This window comes from Ranitomeya imitator, chromosome 4, assembly GCF_032444005.1.
Source record: "Ranitomeya imitator isolate aRanImi1 chromosome 4, aRanImi1.pri, whole genome shotgun sequence".
NCBI lineage: Eukaryota > Metazoa > Chordata > Amphibia > Anura > Dendrobatidae > Ranitomeya > Ranitomeya imitator.
In genome coordinates this window covers 20,806,275-20,829,383 of record NC_091285.1, presented here as the reverse complement: position 1 = coordinate 20,829,383, position 23,109 = coordinate 20,806,275, and the positions used below count along the sequence as shown (strand labels likewise).

The following is a 23,109-nucleotide window of genomic DNA, read 5'->3' as shown; positions in this document are numbered from 1 at the left end:
TCGTTCTATGTTTTTGGATTATTGTCAGGTCACTGTATGTGCTCTGACTTCTATGTCCATTGTGGTACTGAATTACCTAATCATAACACCTCTCCTCACCATGACAGATTGCGTATGGGACATTTTACCCAAATTTTTCCAACAACCACCACAATCCAAAATCACTGACATGATACTTTGCACAAGCTGCCCTGAAAGACTCGAAACAAAAAACTACAATCCAAGATGAATGTGTGTGGACACACAATAATCAAGAAACGGGGTGCAGATAGTTTTACAATTAAGAAGAAGAGGGAAATCTTGGAATTTAGTCTTGGATTTATGACCCACTATATGGACGCAGTTCAGAAGTAAATGAAGATGGGTAATCATGGCCAATAGTGTTGAGCAAAACAGGATTTGAAAGATCTTGGTCAAGTGGTCATGTCGGTAGACCATGACCCCCAGACCAAAAGCCCTGCAAACCTCCTTCTGCTTGCCGGCATCCCTAGCTCATGAAGGCATGACAAGCCAAGTAATCAAAAGAGGAGCCGGGCATGTGGGCAGGTAGGACGAGGATCGCAAATCTCTCGTCCAACATGACCACTGGAAAGAGTCCTGTGGACAATTTTTGCTCAACTCTACCGGTTCCTCTCCAATTCTGGTGGGTTGAGGCAGGGCCCTATAGTTTAGATAGAGGTACAGTATATATGGCATAAATGTCTGATATTGGAGTTTCATGTGAAAGTTCTAAATCAGCAATCCTAAGTATTAGACATTTTTAGTGCTAGACAGGGAGTCATGTGTCAGACAAGCCTCTTCACACTGCATTCTTCGCTGAGAACATTTCCTGACTGGTTCCAATTTTAGATGGTTCCCGTTTTTGTACACCAGAAATCGATGGAAACATGTAATATAGATGTTCATCACTTAAGAAAACTATCAAAGGTGACTCTCTGGTTTCTCCTGATGAAGAAGTTATAGATAGTTCGAAACGAGTTGAGAATAAAACCGCAATAATTCACTATACCCTAGACTCTACAGAGCGCAGCATATCCTCATCTCCTACAATTGAAAGAATACTTTTTCGACCTATAAAATGCACGTAAAAATGGGTTTTTATGTGCGTTTTTCTTCTGGCACATTTTCTTTGGCTTGTGGGTACCCTTTTTTACTGCCATAACTTACATTATCATTCACAGATCATGTGATTTCAAGATTCCTCATACATTTTTCTGTTGAAAATGCCACCAAGGAGCATAATATATGTTTTCAATTAACTTTTTTTTTTAAATGAAAAATAAATTATGTTTTTATTTTGGCAAACAAAAAGCCACAAAGTTATAAAAAATAAACAAACCATACCTACCGTAAATCATGCTACAATTATGAAAAAAGACACCGTAAAAAAATTACCGAAATAAAAGCTGTATTTATTTTAAATAAAATCTTTTTTTTTATTGTATTTTTGCCATTATTGATCATGTGATTCATAGATCATGCAATGTCCATATTCTTCATGGATTCATGAGTTGTAATGTAAAACAGGCAACAATAAAAAAAAATGCAGTCAAAAACTGTAATACACATTAAGACGTGAGAAAATAAGTGGTTTTTTTGGGCTTTTAAGAAAAATGGCAGAAACTGGTAAAAAGAAAAAAAATACCATTAATAATAATAAATTAATAAAGGGCAGAGCACAGGTTTAATTTCAAACTGCTCTAGTATTAATAAAAGCTGTGCTGTTGATTGGTTGCTACGGGCAACAGAAACCGTTTTTTTAAGAGAATGTTGCTCTAGAATTTAAAAAAGATTTCAAACTTTCGAAAACAGCGGCAGGTGGTGACCGTTGGTGGCGGTTGTTGACCGTTGGTGGCGGTTGGTGACGGTTGGTGACCGTTGGTGGCGGTTGGTGACCGTTGGTGGTGGTTGGTGACCGTTGGTGACCGTTGGTGGCGGTTGGTGACCGTTGGCCGCGGTTGGTGACCGTTGGTGGCAGTTGGTGACGGTTGGTGACCGTTGGTGGCGGTTGGTGACTGTTGATGGTGGTTGGTGACCGTTGGTGGCGGTTGGTGACCGTTGGTGGCGGTTGGTGACCGTTGAGATCTCTTTAGAAAATGGTGACAAAGATGACCAATGGAAAAGTGACAAGACAGAAGAGCTCAAAATTGCCGGTCTAATTGGAATACTCTACTTTTACATGTATTTATTTATTTATTACATTAATGCTTATCAATTAAATCTAGAGTATGATCTAAGTAATACCAAGAAGCTTCTTCCCTAAAATAAGTTTTCTGAGGTTTCTCTGCACTATACTTCTTGCAAAATCTGCGGTTTTGAATCTTCTGTGCCCTTTGACATGAGGACAAACTTTATAGGGTTAAAACAGCAGAAGTTGACAAAAGCAGAACAAGGAATAGAAATCGAGTACGGTATGTCAAAAACAAAAGTTGGTTCCTAAAAGCAAGAAGGAGACATGACGATGAAGTATGCACCCAAAATGGTGAAGCTGTAACAATTATGTTCACACGCCTATGTTAAACTTTCTCACATCTGGAGGCAACCTTTCTGAGAATAATGACCTTTTATGAGCTCCCTTGGGAGGATCCTAGGGAACAAGAGGTCAAAAAGATCAGATATCTCAAACCTGGTGGTCCTTCTCAAAGCAGATCACAATAGTGGGGACCCTACCAATACACTAAAGGACACCAAAGGTTTTTAAGGAAAAATACGACCCATATAAAACCACTTGGGCAGGTCTTATACAAGAAGCTAGGTGAGAACCCTTCATACGTGTTAGGCTGCCGTGACACGAGCAGTATTTGGTCAGTATTTTACATCAGTATTTGTAAGCCAAAACCAGGAGTGGGTGAGAAATACAGAAGTGGTGCATATGTTTCTATTATACTTTTCCTCTAATTGTTCCATTGTTTTGGCTTACAAATACTGATGTAAAATACTGACCAAATACTGCTAGTGTGATGGTAGCCTTACACAGATGTCCCTGGTCCACGCTCTGCTCCCATTACCCAGGTTGCTAAACTCTCTTGTGCTTCACATCAGGCTTTTCACGTAGCCCGGAATGCTCCGAAGTGATCATCTACTCAGCCCTATGTAAGGCCAACCAAATTACCCATCTATGTCTTGATATTAGGACTCTTAGTTTGTCAATGCACTGCACCTGTTTCCAGTCTTCCAGGACCTCTGTGACCTGTTCCAGTCTCCTGTCCACCTGCGATCTTCCAGGACCTCAACTCCCTGTTTCTGGTCTGTCCACCTGCAGTTTCCAGAACATTTTCTGTTGATATGTCCGTTTATGACTTCCAGGACCTCTGCTACCTTTTCCGGGTCTTCCAGGACCTCTGCTACCTGTTTCCAGTCTTCTGTACACCTGCGACTTCCAGGATGTCTCCCGTCCACCAGCAGCTTCCAGGATGTCTGCTACCTGTTCCCAGTCTTCCAGGACCTCTGCTACATGTCTGCAGTCTCCAAGACCTTGGCTACAGCACTGAGGTCTCCAGGACTTCTGCTACCTGTTTTGAGACTCCTATCTGTATGCAGTCTCCCGTACCTCTGCTACCTGTTTCCCACGTGCCTCAACTGCCTACTGCACTGAGGCCTGTAGCTCGTGTGCCCACCGGGCTTTGAGGATCCACGTCAACTAGTGAGCCTAACATTCAGGCAGATAGAGCAGTGTAGGATCCCAGAAGAGGGGACAAAAAAAGACGGTTATGTCAGTGTGTGAGTTTATGAACATCTTGGGTAACTGAGTATCTAGGAGAGTGGACACAGGAACCCATGTAGTGAAACCTATTCGTCTGGAGCCTGAGGAGCACTTGATGACCCTAGCAATAACCTAGAAATACTGAGACCTTCTGACTGGTTCCCCTTAAGAATTCTGATAGGATCGGTAATAATGCGTTCTTCTGTCTTGTCTGTTTTCTATTGGTCATCTTTGTCACTTATTTCTACTATAAAACAGGGATCACAATCGAGAGACTACGTTGTACATGTCAAGTGTCTTCTGTTTTTCCCCGTCAAGCCACTCTCTGACACCGGAGGGAGATAACGTTTAGCCCTAATTTGAGAACCACAGATCTGTAGAATTTTCTATGAACAACAATTTGGAACCTTAGTATAATTCTGCGGCAACAACAGTTTTGGGAAATTTGCCCTAGGTGCCAAACAAAAAAACCTGCTATACTCACCCTCCGTTGTACGCTGAGCCGCTCGCGCCTGCCGCCATCTTCCTTTCCCAGCGATGCATTGTGAAATTACCCAGAAGACGTAGCGGTCTCGCGAGACCGCTAAGTCATCTGGGTAATTTCGCAGTGCATCCTGGGAACGCAAGATGGCGGCAGCCGCACGCCCATCGGCACAGCGCCGTTGGATCCCAGGAGGCGGAGAGACGGGACGCTGAGGAGCAGCGACGAGAATGGTGAGTATGTTAGAACTACAAGGGGCCCTCGGATCGTTAGGTGAGTAGGTTTATTTTTTATTTTTTAACCTGTGACATACGTGGCTGGGCAATATACTACGTCGCTGGGCAATATACTACGTGGCTCTGTGCGGTGCTGTATACTATGTCGCTGTGCAATATACTACGTGGTTCTGTGCTGTATACTACATCGCTGGGCAATATACTACGTCACTGGGCAATATACTACGTCACTGGGCAATATACTACGTGGCTCTGTGCAGTGCTGTATATACTACGTGGTTCTGTGCTGTATACTACGTCACTGGGCAATATACTACGTCACTGGGCAATATACTACGTGGCAGTGTGCTGTATACTACGTCACTGGGCAATATACTACGTAACTGGGCAATATACTATGTCACTGGGCAATATACTATGTCGCTAGGCATTATACTACGTTGCTGTGTTCTGTATACTATGTCACTGGGCAATATACTACGTAACTAGGCAATATACTACGTGGCTGGGCAATATACTATGTGGCTGGGCAATATACTACGTCTGGGCAATATACTATGTAGCTGGGCAATATATTACGTGGCTGGGCAATATACTACGTGGCTGGGCAATATATTACGTGGCTGGGCAATATACTACATGGCTGGGCAATATACTACGTCGCTGGCCAATATACTACGTCACTGGGCAGTATACTACGTGGCTGGGCAGTATACTACGTGGCTGGGCAATATACTACGTGGCTGGGCAATATACTACGTGGCTGGACAATATACTACGTGGCTGGGCAATATACTACGTGGCTGGGCAATATACTACGTGACTGGGCAATATACTACGTGGCTGGGCAATATACTACGTGGACATGCATATTCTAGAATACCCAATGCGTTAGAATCGGGTCACCATCTAGTTAAATCATAAATGTATGATTCATATCATAATATATAGTGTTACTATAGCAATAACAAATCAAAATAGCCAACTGTACCTATTCACACTTGTAAAGGAGGGTAAGCAAGGTGAACACTTTGAGTATAAAAAACAATTTTATTAAAGAATATACCGTATATGATAACAATAAGTTAAAACCTATAGCACTGGAGCCTCACAATGTGGGGGAAGGCCTGGCAAAAATACCCATAGAGGCCAGTAAAATAATACTGGATCGTCCCCACGGTGTAGGGCAATGGGGTACTCGGTACAGGGTCCGTTACTTCACAGAAGGGGATGTCACGGTGGCCTGACCCGGTCCGTGGCCCTTTCGGGGACATCCAATTAAAGGTTTAGGGAAAGGTCTTTAAAGGGATAGTATTCGTGATGCCACCTGTGGTATTCGGTCAGGGTGACCGACGCTGCTTTAAAGGGGTCCACTGGGGTGATGTTATGGCAGCCAGATGGTATACCTTCCCACAGGTGAAGTATGTCCCCAGGGCTTCCCAGTAAGTAGATGGTAGAATGGTGAGGGGTGCAGAGAAGAACGTAGACACAGGTTTGCAGTCTTTTACCTCATTTACTGAAGACTTCAGGAATCCACAGTCCAGAGAACAGATCACAGGGCAGGCAGAGTCCGGTCGGTTTGGAGGCAAATCCATAGTCCCCTTATCCAAGTGGAAATCAGTAGCCTTCCCTTGCGCTGCAGTGTTGTAGGTCCTTACTGCGTTAGCTTCAAATAAGGTCCTCACTGATGTAATGCCTCTCTCTGTCCCCCATATAGGATAGGACATAACCCGTATGACTGGTGACTTGAGGCGTTTTACAGGGACTCTATCATGCCCCGGCCTCTGCGCGTTGCCACCGTGCCTCCTGGGTATATGTGCGGGCAGGTAACTTGCAATTAGCTGTCCTGCCGGTCTCTGGAGCAAAACATAGAGGTCCTTGCTCCCTCGGTGTTCCGGCTACCGGGATCTGCGCCTCAGATGGAGGCAGCCTGCTTCTGGCTGGTCTCCTCTCTGATATCCTCTCCTTTGCTATGCCTTCCTTCACGCTCGCTACAATACAGTTCTTCTTTCAGTGTCTCTTTCTGGGATGCTGCAGCTCTTAGGGCATGCACAACTCCATGGTCCCTCGTCCTCATCAGGCCGCAGTCTGGCACTAGCTGGACTCACTCCAGCCAGCATCTCACTCAGTCTGGAACTAACTAACTTTCCCTCCAAACTACCAGTGTTACATATCTGTATGTGGGGAGTGGCCTAGTAAATAGAACCAATGCTGTTGTGAATTCTGTGGCCAAGCTCCCTCCTGTGGTCGTGAGTGGTACTTCGGCTGGTTCTGTCTATGAGCTTCCTTTGGTGGATGAGAGTGGTACTGCGGCTTCTGAGTTTCCTTCCTCAGGTGATGAGGTTAAGTCGTTAGGTGCTGCTCTATTTAACTCCACCTAGTGCTTTGATCCTGGCCTCCAGTCAATGTTCTAGTATTGGTCTTGCTTCCTCCTGGATCGTTCCTGTGGCCTGTCTATCCTGCATAAGCTAAGTTTTGCTTGTGTTATTTTTGTTTGCTATTTTTTCTGTCCAGTTTGCTATATTGGTTTTTCTTGCTTGCTGGAAGCTCTGGGACGCAGAGGGAGCACCTCCGTACCGTTAGTCGGTGCGGAGGGTCTTTTTGCCCCCTCTGCGTGGTTGTTTGTAGGGTTTTGTGTTGACCGCAAAGCAATCTTTCCTATCTTCGGTCTGTTCAGTAAGTTGGGCCTCACTTTGCTAATTCTATTTCATCTCTGCGTTTGTATTTTCATCTCAACTCACAGTCATTATATGTGGGGGGCTGCCTTTTCCTTTGGGGTATTTCTCTGAGGCAAGGTAGGCTTATTTTTTCTTTCTTAGGGCTAGCTAGTTTCTCAGGCTGTGCTCGAGGCGCATAGGTCTGGTCAGGAGCGCTCCACGGCTACCTTTAGTGTGGTTGGATAGGATCAGGGATTGCGGTCAGCAGAGTTCCCACGTCTCAGAGCTCGTCCTATGTTTTTGGTAATTGTCAGGTCATTTTGTGTGCTCTGAACTTCAAGGTCCATTGTGGTTCTGAATTACCTGTTCATAACACAATGCTCCCCCTGGCAGCTGGAGTGTGAAATGTGTTGCATGTTTATGATACCTGGATGCAGTTATCCTTCTTTGCCTTCAAACGTAATATCACTCTCCCAGAGAGGAAAATTACATCACTGCAAGGACCAGGACCCTGGGGTGCTGCAATACAAACCAATATGTACAGCAAGGTAAATGTAAAAATTATTACAAATAGGCCCGGTGCAAACTATCAGCATAAAGATACACACAATATCAATGGGAGAGACAAAACTCTGGAAGAGGGATATGCTGCTGCCAGCAGTCTATGTCCCTGAGTTATATACAGGCAGTGGCAAAAGTAAAAAAGTGCAACAGTGCATAAGGGTAGACAACATATAGGTCTAAATAAAGTGATAGTGCATGCAGGAGAGATAAAGCATGGAAGTGGCAGGTTAAGATTTCATTGTATTACCTCTAGTAGTACAAGGCATAGGCAAAGGGTTTGTCAGGCGTTCCCCAGCCCCGACGCGCATTTCGATAACACTTCCCCAAGGAGTCATGTGACGGAGGAGGATGCCGGACGTTATTAAAAGAAGGGAGCCAATTGGAAAATGACAAAGCCAGTCACATGGTACGGGCCCCTGCTGGATCGGACTCTCATGTCAGTATGATCTAGCATGATGCGTAAAGTGCACGTCCCCGTCATGTGACATGTCACTTCCGGTCGATGACCCGCAAGCCAGCGTCGCAGTCATGGTGAGACTGCAATGCGTGCCAGCAGGGCCTATGGTGCGGGGAGCAGAACGAGTTAGGTGGTAGTACACAATAGCGCACAACTGTCATCATTCGCAGGAATGTAAAAACAAGTGTATGGGGCAAAAAACTAAGTATTCACATGTGTACAAGAAATTGTGAAGGGCCAAGTGGTGGAGTGAAGGGAGTGAAGGGTAAGGGCATATGAACAGTGCAAGAAAAACCAAAACCAAATAATATAGGGGTATATTCAGTGTATCAACCAAAAGAAAAAACGCCCTTAAAAATATCTTTTAATATATCGTCATTAAAATGTATTAATATAGAAAAACTATAGATAAATAATAACTACCAACACCAAAACTCTTAAGTCTGGGCGGGGTATTGCTCCAGCCAGATAACACCAGAAACTCTTTTACTAAAGAAATATATTCCTGGTCAAATCCCTATTAATACTCCTAATGTACTGAATACCTTCCTGGCAGTGGAAGTTGGCACCCTAAAATTCGATTTGGTGCCCCCACTCAACGTCGGCTGTCCCTTCTGGCCCTAGTTGGACCCTAGCATCTACCCACGCCCACACCCCAACACCATATAATAATAATATATATATTATTTATCTATAGTTTTTCTATATTAATACATTTTAATGACAATATATTAAAAGATATTTTTAAGGGCGTTTTTTCTTTTGGTTGATACATATGAACAGTGCAAAAAGGACAAAAAGTGAACTAACGATTGTGATTGCATAATCACTATCTTGATTCGCTTTATATGTGATCTGTTACTTTTATCACTATTCATTGGTTTATATTCTAGAGTCCCACTTAGACATTAAATTCATTTTTGATATATGCCTGTTCACCTTGTGTGCTTTTGTCACACCATACAATCTTCCACAATTTTGTTTTTCCACCCTTACTCTGTATGTATTGATATCATTTATTTCACATCTTTATGTTCTCCTATTACACCGTTTCCTCCCTTTAGTAATATATATATATATTTCTTTTCATCTCCTATTTCTTTTCTCTTCTGGCCCACAATTGTTAGTTCACTTTTTGTCTTTTTTGCACTGTTCATATGCCCTTACCCTTCAATCCACCACTTGGCCCTTCACAATTTTGTGTACACATGTCAATCATTAGTTTTTTGCCCCCATACACTCGTTTTTACATTCCTGCGGCTGATGACAGTCGTGCGCTATTGTGTACTGCCCCCCGACTCATTCTGCTCTCGGCGCCATAGGCCCTGCTGACACGCATTGCAGTCTCACTATGACTGCGACGCTGGCTTGCGGAAGTGACTTGTCACATGATGGGGACGTGCACTTGACGCATTACGCCAGATCATACTGACATGGGAGTCAGTTCCAGCTGGGCCCTGTACCATGTGACTGGCTTGGTGATTTTCCGATTGGCTCCCTTCTCCTTATAACGTCCGATGTCCCATTCTCTGACATGCCCCCTGAGGCAGTGTTATTATTGAAATGCGCGTCGGGGCTGGGGAACACCTGACAAACTCTTGGCCTATGCCTTAGGGTTAGGGTTAGGGTTAGGGTTAGGGTTATATACTGTACACTAGAGGTAATGTAATGTAATCTTAACCTGCCACTTCTGTGCTTTATCGCTCCTGCATGCACTGTCACTTTATTTAGACCAATATGTTGGCTACCCTTATGCACTGTTGCACTTTTTTACATTTGCCACTGCCTGTATGTAACTCAGGGACATAGACTGCTGGCAGCAGCATATACCTCTCTCAGAGCTTTGTCTCTACTATTGGTATTGTATGTATCTTTATAATGAGAGTTTGCACCGGGCGTAGTTATAATAATTCTAAGGGTAGTTTTGTCAGGCCTTCCTCCACAATGTGAGGCACCATTGCTATTGCTTTTAACTTATTGTTATCATATACAGTATATTCTGTAATAAAATACATTTTTTATACTCAAGAGTTCACCTTGCTTGCTTACCCTCATTTAAAAGTGTGAATAAATGGGGTTGGCTATTTTGCTATGTTTTTTATGCAGTCTAAGGTTATTACGTATATGCCCTTTTCCGCAATATGTCATGTCTAGCCATGTATAAAAAGACCCTGATACTGTTGTTTGGGGCTACACCATGGCCAGAGCATAGCCAGACCATGGCGAGACCATCTCCAGACCATGGACACATCATCACCAGACCATGGCCACACCATCGTCAGACCATGGGCAGACCACCGCCAGATCGTGGCCACCCCATGGCCAGACAATCGCCAGACCATGGCCACACCATTGCCAGACCATGATATAGTGCTAAGATGTTAATGGCCATCAGGAATCCATATTGATAGCCTGTCTTTAAAGACCCCTTTAAGATATTAAACAGTAACAGTTTAGCTTTGTATCTTCTGTAATTTTCCTAACACCTGGAGACTGCATAACACCATTAATATTTTATGAGAATGTGCATGTTTATAGTATCACCCAGTACCACATAGTTATTTTCACTGTTTAGTGAGACCGGTGTATGTTTATATTACCGCATAGCTCTTTAGTGGGAAAGCGTATATTTATAGTATCATCCAATTACTGCATAGTTTCAGTATCCATGTTTGGTGAGAAATGACATGATTACAGCATGGTAAAACATTTTGGTACCACGAGCCTTTGGCATGTTTCATTCGATGACGTATTTGTCTGATGTAGATTAACATTCTGCTTCTCACAGCTGATGTTTCTGGACAGATGATGTGTGTTGATCCTGGTGAAGTTTTTCCTGAGTAGTGTGCAATGTAAGTACTTTACCTTTGTGATTTATGTTATGCAAAAGTGTACACAATATCACACTATTTCCTATTTTCTGTAATCATTTAATTATTATAATAAAACTAATCGCCTTCTTTAAAGCCATACTTGACCCCTTTGACTTGGCAAAACACATAGCTACACCATTGCCATACCATAGCCACACTGTCGCCAAACCTCCGTCAGATCATGGCCACACCATTCCTAGACCATGGCCACACCATCGTCAGACCATGGCCACACCATTGCCAGACCATGACCAGACCACTACCAGTTCATGGCCACAGTATCGCCAGACCACTGCCAGACCATGGCCAGATCACTGCCAGATCATGGCCACACCATCGCCAAACCATGGTCACACCATCGCTAGACCATGGTCACACCATCGCCAGAACATGGTCACACCATCACCACACCATGGCCAGACAACCACCAGATCGGATTTATTGTACTCGTCTCGACACCTCGTCTGCGTGTTTTAGATCACTGTCTTCTGTATCTGCATTGTTGCGTTTCTCTAATAAACCTCAGTCCCTGCTTCAAAGAAGGATTGTCTACAGTATATTCTTGGATCTTTTAGCTCTCAGTAAGGACTTTCCTACAGTAACATCACCAGGATCATTTGATATCACTGGGATTATGTGACATCACTGGTACACTCTGGCATCACCGGGACACTGTGACATTATTAGAGTATTGTGACATCATCAGTATAAATTGATATAACTGGGATAATGTTACATTATCACGTGATATCACTGAGATCACGTGACATCATTGGGATCATGTGGCATTACTGGAGTCCTGTGACTTCACCAGGATCATGTGACATCACTGGGATCATGTGACATCCCTAAAGCCTTGTGATTTCACAATAATGTGACATCACTGGAATTGTGTGACATCACTGGTGTCTTGTGACATCACGGGAATTGTGTGACATCACTGGAGTCCTGTGACTTAACCAGGGTCATGTGACATAATTGGAGCCCTGTGACATCACCAGGATCATGTGACATCCCTAAAGTCTTGTGACTTCACTGGAATAATGTGACATCACTGGAATAATGTGACATCACTAACATCATTCGTGCTGTCAAAACATCTCATGACTCAAGAACCTACCTGGATCAGCTGCTGTTTGAGTTTTTGCATTTCGGAAATATTCAACTCGCTGAAAAGATCCGAGACAGGGTGCAGCGACTCCCCCTTCCGAACAGCAGGAGTCCGATAGTCGCCATTCAGTTTCACAAGAGGTGGATGGATGTGACCGTTCATCTTGTCCTCATTGTTGGATTCCCCGTCCTCGGAGAATTTCAGCCCGTCCACCGCAATATTAATGTGGTTGTTATACATGCTGTCGTTGATGTTGATGTATTGGGAAAGTTCTTTTCGGAGATTATTTTTCTGTTCCCGTTCATTTTTTAAGGTGTCCAGGGCTTCTTCCAGCTGATGTTCAGCGATCTCCTTCAATCGAATGGCGTCTTCCAGTTGACTGTTCAGCAACACCGTCTCCTCCTCGAATCGCTTTATCTCATGTTTCAGGCCTTCATATTCCACCTACGATGGTCAAAAGAGAAAACCGAGAGTCATTAAGAGGTATTATGCACCAAAACTGTCCTGCAGCAGCATTACCACAGGTGGCGCTGGAGAGGGGATCCCAACGTCAACCAGTCAGGAGAATCGATGACAAAAACACATAATTTTATGCACTTCCTGCAGCCACCGCTAGGGGAGCTCTTTGCATAGGAATTTATAAAGCACTGACTTCCTGTGCAGAGAGCTCCCCCTGGTGGTGGTTACAAGCAGTCAGAATGTCATCATTCATCCTTGATGGCAGACTGAAGAAAGCAGGGGATTTGGAGGCTTAAATTGGAGTGAGATCTTTACCATTAACCTCTTCACCATCTAGAATCAACAGTACTGCTAGGTGCTAACCACTAACCCTCCTGAGATAAACATGATAGAGCATGATGGATATTACTGTAACCTCCTTTACCACCAGGGATAATCCCATAACTACAGTGGAGCACCTTGCATCTTACCAGGGTCTTCTGGCTCTTTGCACTGTGACTGCTCAGGCAGAGGGCGCACAGACGTGATATCATAGCGCCCTCTGACCTGAGACGTCACAGTCAGAAGACGTTGCAGCGGTGGAATGGGGAGAGGTGAGTATCACAAGTGATGGGGCCCTGAGCAAGCGGGGAGGAGACCCATGGGTGCCGACACCGGCACAGGCATCGGGTCCCCATAGCGTTCCGGTGTCCCCTACGGCAAGTGGCCCCCCTCCTGCTCAGGGCCCCGGCACTTGCCTGGTTGCACTGGGTGCTGACGCCGGCCCTGGAGATAAATATTCTACAACAATTCTTGCAAAAAGAAAAAATGATAGAATTGCTGCTCTTTCATTTAATGATGCACTCCAACAAAGTGAACACAATATACATGCAGCAAAATTGTATATTTAATGCATACAATCTTCTTACTAAACCAAACCTTCATATGGCTATACTGATTGGAGAATTAAAAAGTTATCGCTTTAGGAAATAAGAAATGAAGGGTGAAGTGACTGCAATCCAAAACAAGGGTGAAGTCACCTACAATCCAAATCTGGAGGTGCTAAGGGGAGCTGCATGGAAATTACAACCTTTACTACAAAAAGATGCCCGCTTACAATCCATTTTTCCAGATCCGCCACTACTGTGTTTTAGGCAGCCCCCAAATCTAAGACGTATCATTGTCAGAAGCTCCCTGTCCTCTCAAACAGCTGCAGGAACCTTTCCTTGCAATCAGAAAAAATGTAAAACCTGTCCATTTATAATGACCATGGACAAGATAAAGATCCCCAATTCACATCAGGACTACAAGATCCCAGATTCTTTCAGCTGCGTCACTTCTAATGTGGTGTACCTAATTATTTGTACTAAATGTCCAACTGGGGTTCTGTATGTGGGGGAGACAGGGCAGATACTGAGAACAAGGATGAAGTCTCATCGCCACACAATAAGAGAAAAAAGAAAGGATCTACCTGTGGCAATACATTTTTGTCTCCCTGATCATAGCACCATGGACATGAGATTACTTGTATTAAAAGGTAACTTCAAATATGAGAGAGACAGAAGAGTCTGGGAATATAAGCTGATGATGACCTTTGACATACTCAGTGCAGGAATGAATGTGTCGCATGGATTTATGTCTTTTTACATCAATTAAGGAATTTGCTCCTCAGATCATGTGGAGTCACCATAACAGAACCAGACCCCAATCAGAGGACAATAAAACATTCACACTCCTTATCTATGAACTGTTCCAATATTTATGGACATAACTGTTTATCACTCACATAATGGTAGTTCTGCTTCATGTCACCTGTCTTATCTATGGCATTTTTCTGTGCTGTGTTGTGCATAAATATGTGATTCTTCAGGATTTCTATTAGTCTATGCCTGATGAAGAGACCTGAGTAGTCTCGAAAGCTTGCAATCTGTTACCATCTTTTCAGTTAGTCATTAAAATGTATCAACCACTGAGGATTCTCAATTCTAAATATTTTTCTATCCACTGGCTAACACGGTACCAAGATATATATCTTTCCTGTATCATGGGTGTAACCAGGGTCGGACTGGCCCACCGGAGAACCGGAGGATTCTCCGGTGGGCCCAGGCCCTGACACCTGCTGGCATACAGTGCCAGCAGCAGCTTAGGGCCCCCGCTGCTCCAGGGGCCCCCAGCAAGTGGGGTGTCGCTAATAGCGCACACCATGCAGCTGCTATGGGGCCCCCGGTACCAGCGGAGAAGCAGCGGGTGACAGGTATCCTAAGCCTGTCACCCGCTGCTAAAGTGAAATTAATATTCTTGCTTCCCCACGCCCCCATGGGCATGGAGAGGAGTGAATTCATTTCACTATAATAGCGGGCAGCGTTTGCCGCAAATTGCAACTAAACACTGCCCGCTATTAGTGCCCGCAGACCAGGGCCCCCCGCTGCTCCCTCAGGGGCCCCCTGCTCACACGGCCGCTATGGGGCCGTAAGCCAAGGGTCCCGGTGCCAACGCCGCCCCCCAGCGCTCATTAATGGGGAGAGAGCGTCAGATGACGCTCCCTCTCCCATGATTCCCCTCGCCGCTGACACACAGCAGGTGCGCAATGACGTCACTTCATCGCGCACCTGCTGTGTGTGAGGCTGCAGCTCCTGACATTGGAGCAGAGCCGCTGCTAGAGTCAGCGTGGGAGCGAGCAGGAGAGGTGAGTATTGTGCTTTTTTTTTGTGATTTCTTTATTATTGACCAGTCCTGGCTGGTTGTATGTGTGACGTGTCTGGGGTGGCGGACTCTCAGCAGAGGACAAATATACAAAACTAAGGTGTACATATAGGCCCTGGTCTACGAAAACAACTGCAGGCAGAAATTGGGATAGTTTCATGTAGCAACCAATCAGATTGCTTCTATCATTTTCAAATATACTATGAAAAAATGTAAGCTAGAGTCTGATTGGTTGCTATGGTTGATTGCTTCATGCTCTGTTTGCAGTGGAGAAATGGAATATAATATTTTTTATAATATTTTATAGCACAGAGAACGTTCTGTGGGACAACCCTTGAATAAAAAACTGAGAGGAGACATCATTTTTTTTTTCTTTTAGTTATGTCATTCTCCTCTTCTCACAGTTTGTTTTCGTCCCTCTCACGTGGCTCGACCTGTGTTATTCCCTCAGACATCCATGTTCTCGTTTCTTTTTCCCTCCCCTCTCTCACGGCCCCCACTATACATGAGATATTTCCAGAGATAAATCTCTCCCTGAATGTTTGACAAGAGAGAAAGCGAGATGTGTGAGAGAATTCCTTCTGGGACCAAAAAAAAGGGGGTCTCTAAAAAAAACATAAATAAATAAAAAAATGGCCGCCCTCCTCAGTATACCTTCCCATTCACAAACAGTAGATGGATTAGCCCGCGGTTTGTACGCGCACGTTCACAGCGACGAAAATGTAAACATAGGCCGTACTTTCCAGCCGCTAGGCCTCAGAATACTGCGAACCACATCTCCATGGCGACCCGTAGCGAGACCCCTACTTCTTCTTCTGTGGGACCGGGCTGTTTGTTTAGTTTACATGGTGTTCGTTTATCCGCATTTCGGGTTTTATAGGGATAAATGGCATAACGTCAGCGCTGGAGAATTTCGTTCAGAATTTTTTATTTTTTTTGCTCATTTTTATTGCTCATCTCTCTGAGGAAAAGTCGTTTAAAGTGTTAAGGGATTTCCTGGTGGGGAGGATTTTTAATCATTTCAGTCGCTGGCGAGTCTACGTAACGTGAGTGAGCGGTAGGACTCACTTCCCACGGGCCTGGCAGAAGAATGGAGAAGAGGGAGGTGATGAGAGCAGAGGTAGAGGATGGGGATCTGGGAGAGCGGGGTAGTGTGAGAGAGGTCTGTACGGGGTGACGTTAGGATGGAGAGGACACCCGGCAGGAAATGGCTGGGAAAGGCTGCCATCGTCACTTCTATAGGGGGAAAACATCGGATCCCCCCTAGCGACTCTACTGTCTGTGAGACCCCACCAGAGTGCCCTGTCCCTGCATCCCCTCTGGACTCGCTGACCTCACTTCATGGCGGATTCCCACTAAAACTGAGGCTTTTATACTCTGTGATATGACCTAAAACTGCACTCCTCACCCCTAGCATAGCCCAATAGGTGAGAACGAAATTGGTGGAATCTGTAAAATTCCATTTAGAGTCTTTCTCTGGGATATTTTGGCTTTTGTTTTTTGTAGGGACGCTCCTTTTAATGCATTATTCTTGTGTCGTAACGTAACGGATGCAGCAATTTCCATTTTATGTAATAAAACTTTTTTTTAACTTTTTTTCATCATTTTGATCTCTTCTCTAAAACTCCATTACTTCTGTGTGCCCAGATTCCGGCAATGCCTAGTAGGAGTATATAGATGGCAGAGCAGAGAGCCTTTATAAGGCCCCCAAGTGCCACATCGGCACCACGCTTCAGGGGGGCAATCATTGGGGTGCTCCTTCCCAGTGGGCAAGGAGGGGGGTGAGCTGCATGATGCCTTATGGGGGGAGTGAGCTGCATAATGCCCTATGGGGAGGGTGAGCTGCCTGATACCCTATGGGGAGGGTGAGTGGCATGATGCCCTATGGGGGGAGTGAGCTGCATGATGCCCTATGGGGGAATGAACTGCATGATGCCTTATGGGGGGAGTGAGCTGCATAATGCCCTATGGGGGGAGTGATCTGCATGATGCCCTATGGGGGAATGAACTGCATGATGCCTTATGGGGGGAGTGAGCTGCATAATGCCCTATGGGGGGAGTGAGCTGCATGATGCCCTATGGGGAAGGTGTGCTGCCTCATACCCTATGGGGTGGGTGAGCTGCCTGATACCCTATGGGGAGGGTGAGCTGAATGATGCCCTATGGGGGGAGTGAGCTGCATGATGCCCTATGGGGGAAGCTGCATGATACCCTATGAGAGGGGGCAGAGTGATACCCTGTGAGGGGGCTACATTATATTCCATGAAGGGGCTGCATTATACCTTATGAGGGCAGTTGCACTATACTCTAAGGGGGCTACATTATACCCTATGGGGGCTGCATTATACTCTGAGGCTGGTTGCATTATATTCTAGGGGGGGGCTACATTACATTCTATAGTGGGCTGCATTATATTCTGTGAGGGGGATACATTGTACCCTATGAGGGGGCTACTTTATTTTGTTTGAGGGGGCTACCCCAACCCCTGCTACATAATTAACCCCTTCATGACCGGGGGATTTTTCGTTTTTCCGTGTTCGTTTTTCGCTCCCCTCCTTCCCAGAGCCATAACTTTTTTATTTTTCTGTCAATTTGGCCATGTGAGGGCTTATTTTTTGCGGGACGAGTTGTACTTTTGAACGACATCATTGGTTTTAGCATGTCGTGTACTAGAAAACGGGGAAAAAATTCCAAGTGCGGTGAAATTGCAAAAAAAGTGCAATCCCACATTGGTTTTTTGTTTGGCTTTTTTGCTAGGTTCACTAAATGCTAAAACTGACCTGCCATTATGATTCTCCAGGTCATTACGAGTTCATAGACACCAAACATGACTAGGTTATTTTTTATCTAAGTGGTGAAAAAAAATTCCAAACTTTGCTAAGAAAAAAAAAAAAAAATTGCGCCATTTTCCGATACTCGTAGCGTCTCCATTTTTCGTGATCTGGGGTCGGTTGAGGGCTTATTTTTTGCGTGCCGAGATGACGTTTTTAATGATAGCATTTCGGTGCAGATACGTTCTTTTGATCGCCCGTTATTGCATTTTAATGCAATGTCGCGGCGACCAAAAAAACGTAATTCTGGCGTTTCGAGTTTTTTTCCCGCTACGCTGTTTAGCGATCAGGTTAATACTTTTTTTTATTTGATAGATCGGGCAATTCTGAGCGCGGCGATACCAAATATGCGTAGATTTGATATTTTTTTTATTGATTTATTTTGATTGGGGCGAAAGGGGGGTGATTTAAACTTTTATGTTTTTTTTATTTTTTTCACATTTTTTTAAACTTTTTTTTTTAACTTTTGCCATGCTTCAATAGCCTCCATGGGAGGCTAGAAGCAGGCACAGCACGATCGGCTCTGCTACATAGCAGCGATCTGCTGATCGCTGCTATGTAGCAGAATTGCACGTGTGCTGTGAGCGCCGACCACAGGGTGGCGCTCACAGCGACGGGCAATCAGTAACCATAGAGGTCTCAAGGACCTCTATGGCTACAATGGAGACGCATCGCCGACCCCCGGACATGTGACGGGGGTCGGCGATGACGTCATTTCCGGCCACCCGGCCGGAAGCGGTAGTTGAATGCCGCTGTCTGCGTTTGACAGCGGCATTTAACTAGTTAATAGGTGCGGGCAGATCGCGATTCTGCCCGCGCCTATTACGGGCACATGTCAGCTGTTCAAAACAGCTGACATGTCCCGGCTTTGGTGCGGGCTCACCGCGGAGCCCTGCATCAAAGCAGGGGAGCCGGCATCGGACGGTATAGTACGTCCGATGCCGGTAAGGGGTTAAGATGTGTACTACCTTATATTATACCCTGATATTAGCGTGTTTTATCGTACAATTGGTGGTCTTGTATTTATTTCTATGTAGCTACATAGTGGGCCCCAAGAATGATTTTTTCTGGTGGGCCCAAGGTGCTCCAGTCCGACGCTGGGTGTAACTACAACTTTGTCCTCTGTTCAGCATTAGACACTTTCAGTTTCATTTCTTCCCTCTTCCGTCAGCCATGGCGTCTGCTGATCTGGGAGAGGAGCTGCTCTGCTCCATCTGTTTATCTACATTTAAGGACCCTGTAATACTGAGATGTGGACACAACTTCTGCCGGGTCTGTATTGGTCGTGTGCTGGATACACAGGACGAGTCTGGAGTTTATTCCTGTCCTGAATGCAGAGAAGAGTTTCAGGAGCGGCCGACACTGACGAGGAACATAAATCTCCATAATGTCGCAGAACGTTTCCTGATTACTCAGCAAGAACAAGAGGAGATCACCGGGATCTGCTGCACTTACTGTGTGGACTCTCCGGTACCTGCTGTTAGATCCTGTCTACACTGTGAGGCTTCTCTGTGTGATAAACACCTGAGATCTCACAACAAATCAGCAGAACACGTCTTATCTGATCCCAGCACTTCTCTGGAGAAAAGGAAATGTTCTGTCCATAAGGAACTTTTAAAGTATTATTGTACTCGGGATGCCATCTGTATCTGTGTGTCCTGCAGTTTGATTGGGAAACATAAAGGACATAAAATGGAGTCACTGGATGAGGCCTCAGAGAAGAAAAAGAAAATATGGAGAAATGTTCTCCAGAAACTGATCATAAAGAGAGAGAAGACTGAGGAAAGAGTCCGGAGTCTAGAAGAGCGCAGGAGAAAAGCTGAAGAAAAAGCAGCTGGAGAAGCCGAGAGAGTCACTGCCCTGTGTACAGACATCAGGAGACGGGTGGACGACCTGGAGAAGAAGGTCCTGAGTGAGATCTCCAGGCAGGAGAAGGAAGAGTCACTGTCACTGTCTGCTCTGATCCATCAGCTGGAAATAAAGAAGGACGAGCTGTCCAGGAAGATGAGACACATTGAGGAGCTGTGTAACATGACGGATCCACTGACTCTCTTACAGGATCCAGACACCGGTGACTTGTGTGATCCTGAGGAGGAGGGAGGTGATGAGGACACAGGAGGACATGATAAACAGCTCCATGATGGAGATGATCTGGATGTGGCTGTGATCTCACACACATTACACACATTATGTGAGGTAATATCAGGTATAAGGAGCGGGATCTATGTGGTGAGTCCTGCAGACATATTACTGGATGTAACCACAGCTGCTAATAGTCTCCTTATATCAGACGACCTGAAAACTGCGACCAGGACACGAGAGAAGCAGAAACGTCCAGAAACAGAAAAGAGATTCCATGATTATCCTCAGGTGATGAGCAGGAGAGGATTTACCTCAGGACGACATTACTGGGATGTGGAGAGCAGTAGATCAGGAGTGTGGGGGGTCGGGATGTGTTATCCCAGTATAGACAGGAGGGGGCGTCAGTCACTGATTGGAGATAATAACAAGTCCTGGAGTTTGGCGACATCTAATAATAATCAGTATTTAGTGATACATGACAGGAAAGTGATCCAGTTACCTGACAAGATCTCCAGTGATAGGTTCAGGATATGTCTGGATTATGAGGCCGGGCAGTTGTCCTTTTATGAGCTGTGTGACCCCATCAGACACTTACACACCTTCACTGCCTCCTTCTCCGAGCCCCTTCATGCTGCATTATGTGTAGGTCTCCCATCATATTCTGGTGAAGTCTGGATTACAATTTGCAGCTGAACAATAATAATTGTAAGAAATTTGCCCCAAGGTCGGTGACATCACAGGGAGGGGAATCTGATTGGCTGAACAGTTAATATAACAGGTCATATGATCTGTGGACCCCATTATGGACGACCCCCCAGGATCATTACTGCTATTAGTTTTAGGGGAGGTTCACAAAACCGTATAAAAATCATTCAGAGTTTCATCCAGAAAAATGGGACGACCGTATTCTCACTTCCTCTGTGTACAATTCATGTTTTTACAGCAGCTATTAACCATTTACAGTTTCCTGTGTTACAGAATTACAATGTATCCGTACACATCAGATCGTATACCGTGGCGCTGTATGGCATCACATTTTATTTTTATTATATTTTATGAACCCAAAGACTCACCTGATTTACCAAAGAAACTTACATGTCACAGTATAGCGTCCGATCTTTATGGATACATTACAAAACTGTAGCAGGAAACTAAATGGTTAATAGCTGCTGCTGTAGAAAATGAATTGTACACGAATGATAAGTGAGAAAATAATCGTCCTACTTTTCTGGATGAAACTTTGACAATTCTTTATACTCTGGTGTGAACCTCCCCTTAGGCCACGTTCACACGATCAGTATTTGATCAGTATTTTACCTCAGTATTTGTAGCCAAAACCAGGAGTGGGTGATAATACAGAAGTGGTGACGGGTTTCTATTATACTTTTCCTCTGATTCTTCCTCTCCTGGTTTTGGTCACAAATACTGAGGTAAAAAAAAAAATTCAACGTGTGAACGTGGCCTGAAAATAAAAAGGTCGGTGTCCTCCTTTTATTAGAGATCTGCTTTACTTTTCAGGGCTTGTTTTCTACATGATGAGCTGTAGTTTTATAGCTGCCATTTTCGGGTCTATACAATATTGTGATCGCTTTTGATTGATTTTTTTCAGTGAATTGTGGTGACGGAAAAAACCCCAGAAGTTCTGGAGTTTTAATTTCTTTCCTTTTTTGCTTCATGATGTTCACCGTACGGGTGAAATCATTTTATATTTTCAACAGGTTGAATTTTTGTGAACGCGGCAATACAAAATATTTTATGTTTAATATTGTCATTGTTTGTAACTGGGAAGGTACAATATGTTAATTGTTTTTTTGTTCATACTTTTTATATCTTTTGTTTAGTTTATCCTTCTTTTTCAGTGTTGCAGTCGTTTGCTCGCTTGTACTATATACTGTATAATCTCAGGATCGCTGTATTCAGTCACTGGCAGTTTCCTATGAGCCTCAGTCACAATCTGGGCCTTACAATTGGACGGAGGGGGCAGAGACGCGGCCTATACATATTGCACATAGTGACGAATTAATAGATAAAGTGTAACAGGAGAATGTATAACTGCTCCTCATACAATAATCTGTGTGACAACCGTATTCCACCTTTCTGTCTCGCAGGACAAGGGTTGTCGTTATGTCCCTTGTTGGTCACTTCTGTGATATTTCTGGTTTTCTATCATTTTGGAGATTGTGTTTTTCCTTTCCTTGTAATCCTCGCACTGTATTATATCTAATTTAACCGCTCGGTATAATAAACTGTCCTCACCTCCTGTAATATTACTACTGTCACGTGTCTCCTTGTGATATAGTGGGGGCTGGAGGTGCAGCTGTAGGGGGCTCACGGGCAGCCATCGCACAAGGGCCAGAAGAAGAAGAGATGATCCGGACTCATGGAAGAGTCAGCAAATCCCAACCGCCCCCGATCTTGCCTGAAACTTCCCAGAAACTGGCGATTCCTCAAGGTTTTCATTATTCTGGAGGCCGGGAACAGGTCGCGTCTCCTGACTTTACAGTTCTCTCTATTCGCATCATCTCTTATTGGCCACTGCCCACTATGGAGGCCATAGTACAATGATATTGTAATGATATTATGGCAGGTGCTCCACCCTCCCCCGATATTATAATGGCGACCTGTCCTAAGGATGTGTGATCATTATAAAAGTAGTGGACAACTCTTTATACCCACATGCTCTATTCATGGTGTTTGTCTCCCACTGACTTCAATGGAAAATAACATGTAAACTATAGGAAGAAAAATACTTTATCCAAAAAACTAATTAAAGCTGCCAAAAAGGAAACAGAGAAGCACATTGCTAAGGAGAGTAAAACTAATCCCAAACTGTTCTTCAACTATATCAATAGTAAAAGAATCATAAGTGAAAGTGTAGGCCCCTTTAGAGAATGTGAGGAAAGAATGGTTGTAGATGATGAGGAAAAAGCTAACATATTATCCACTGTATTCCCGGTGGAAAATGAAATGCTA

At 44.5% G+C, this 23,109-nt stretch overlaps 2 protein-coding genes across 5 annotated transcripts in view; one reads left to right on the top strand and one right to left on the bottom strand.

The window, feature by feature from the left end:
• BICD1 (BICD cargo adaptor 1) overlaps positions 1-23,109 on the bottom strand; it is a 201,855-nt gene that overhangs the window by 69,714 nt on the left and 109,032 nt on the right. For all 4 annotated transcript variants that reach the window (XM_069763294.1, XM_069763292.1, XM_069763295.1 and 1 more), the window contains exon 4: positions 12,092-12,526. In XM_069763294.1, coding sequence (XP_069619395.1) covers positions 12,092-12,526 — 435 coding nt within the window. The remainder of the gene's footprint in view (positions 1-12,091; positions 12,527-23,109) is intronic.
• Positions 19,225-22,406, top strand: LOC138675240 (E3 ubiquitin/ISG15 ligase TRIM25-like). The gene has a single exon (XM_069763289.1). The coding sequence runs from the start codon at positions 19,228-19,230 to the stop codon at positions 20,827-20,829; it is 1,602 nt and encodes a 533-aa protein (XP_069619390.1). The 5' UTR covers positions 19,225-19,227; the 3' UTR covers positions 20,830-22,406.

Bases quoted from the DNA above. Each gene is read 5' to 3' on its own strand.
- LOC138675240 (XM_069763289.1), top strand. From the start codon at position 19,228: ATGGCGTCTGCTGATCTGGGAGAGGAGCTGCTCTGCTCCATCTGTTTA.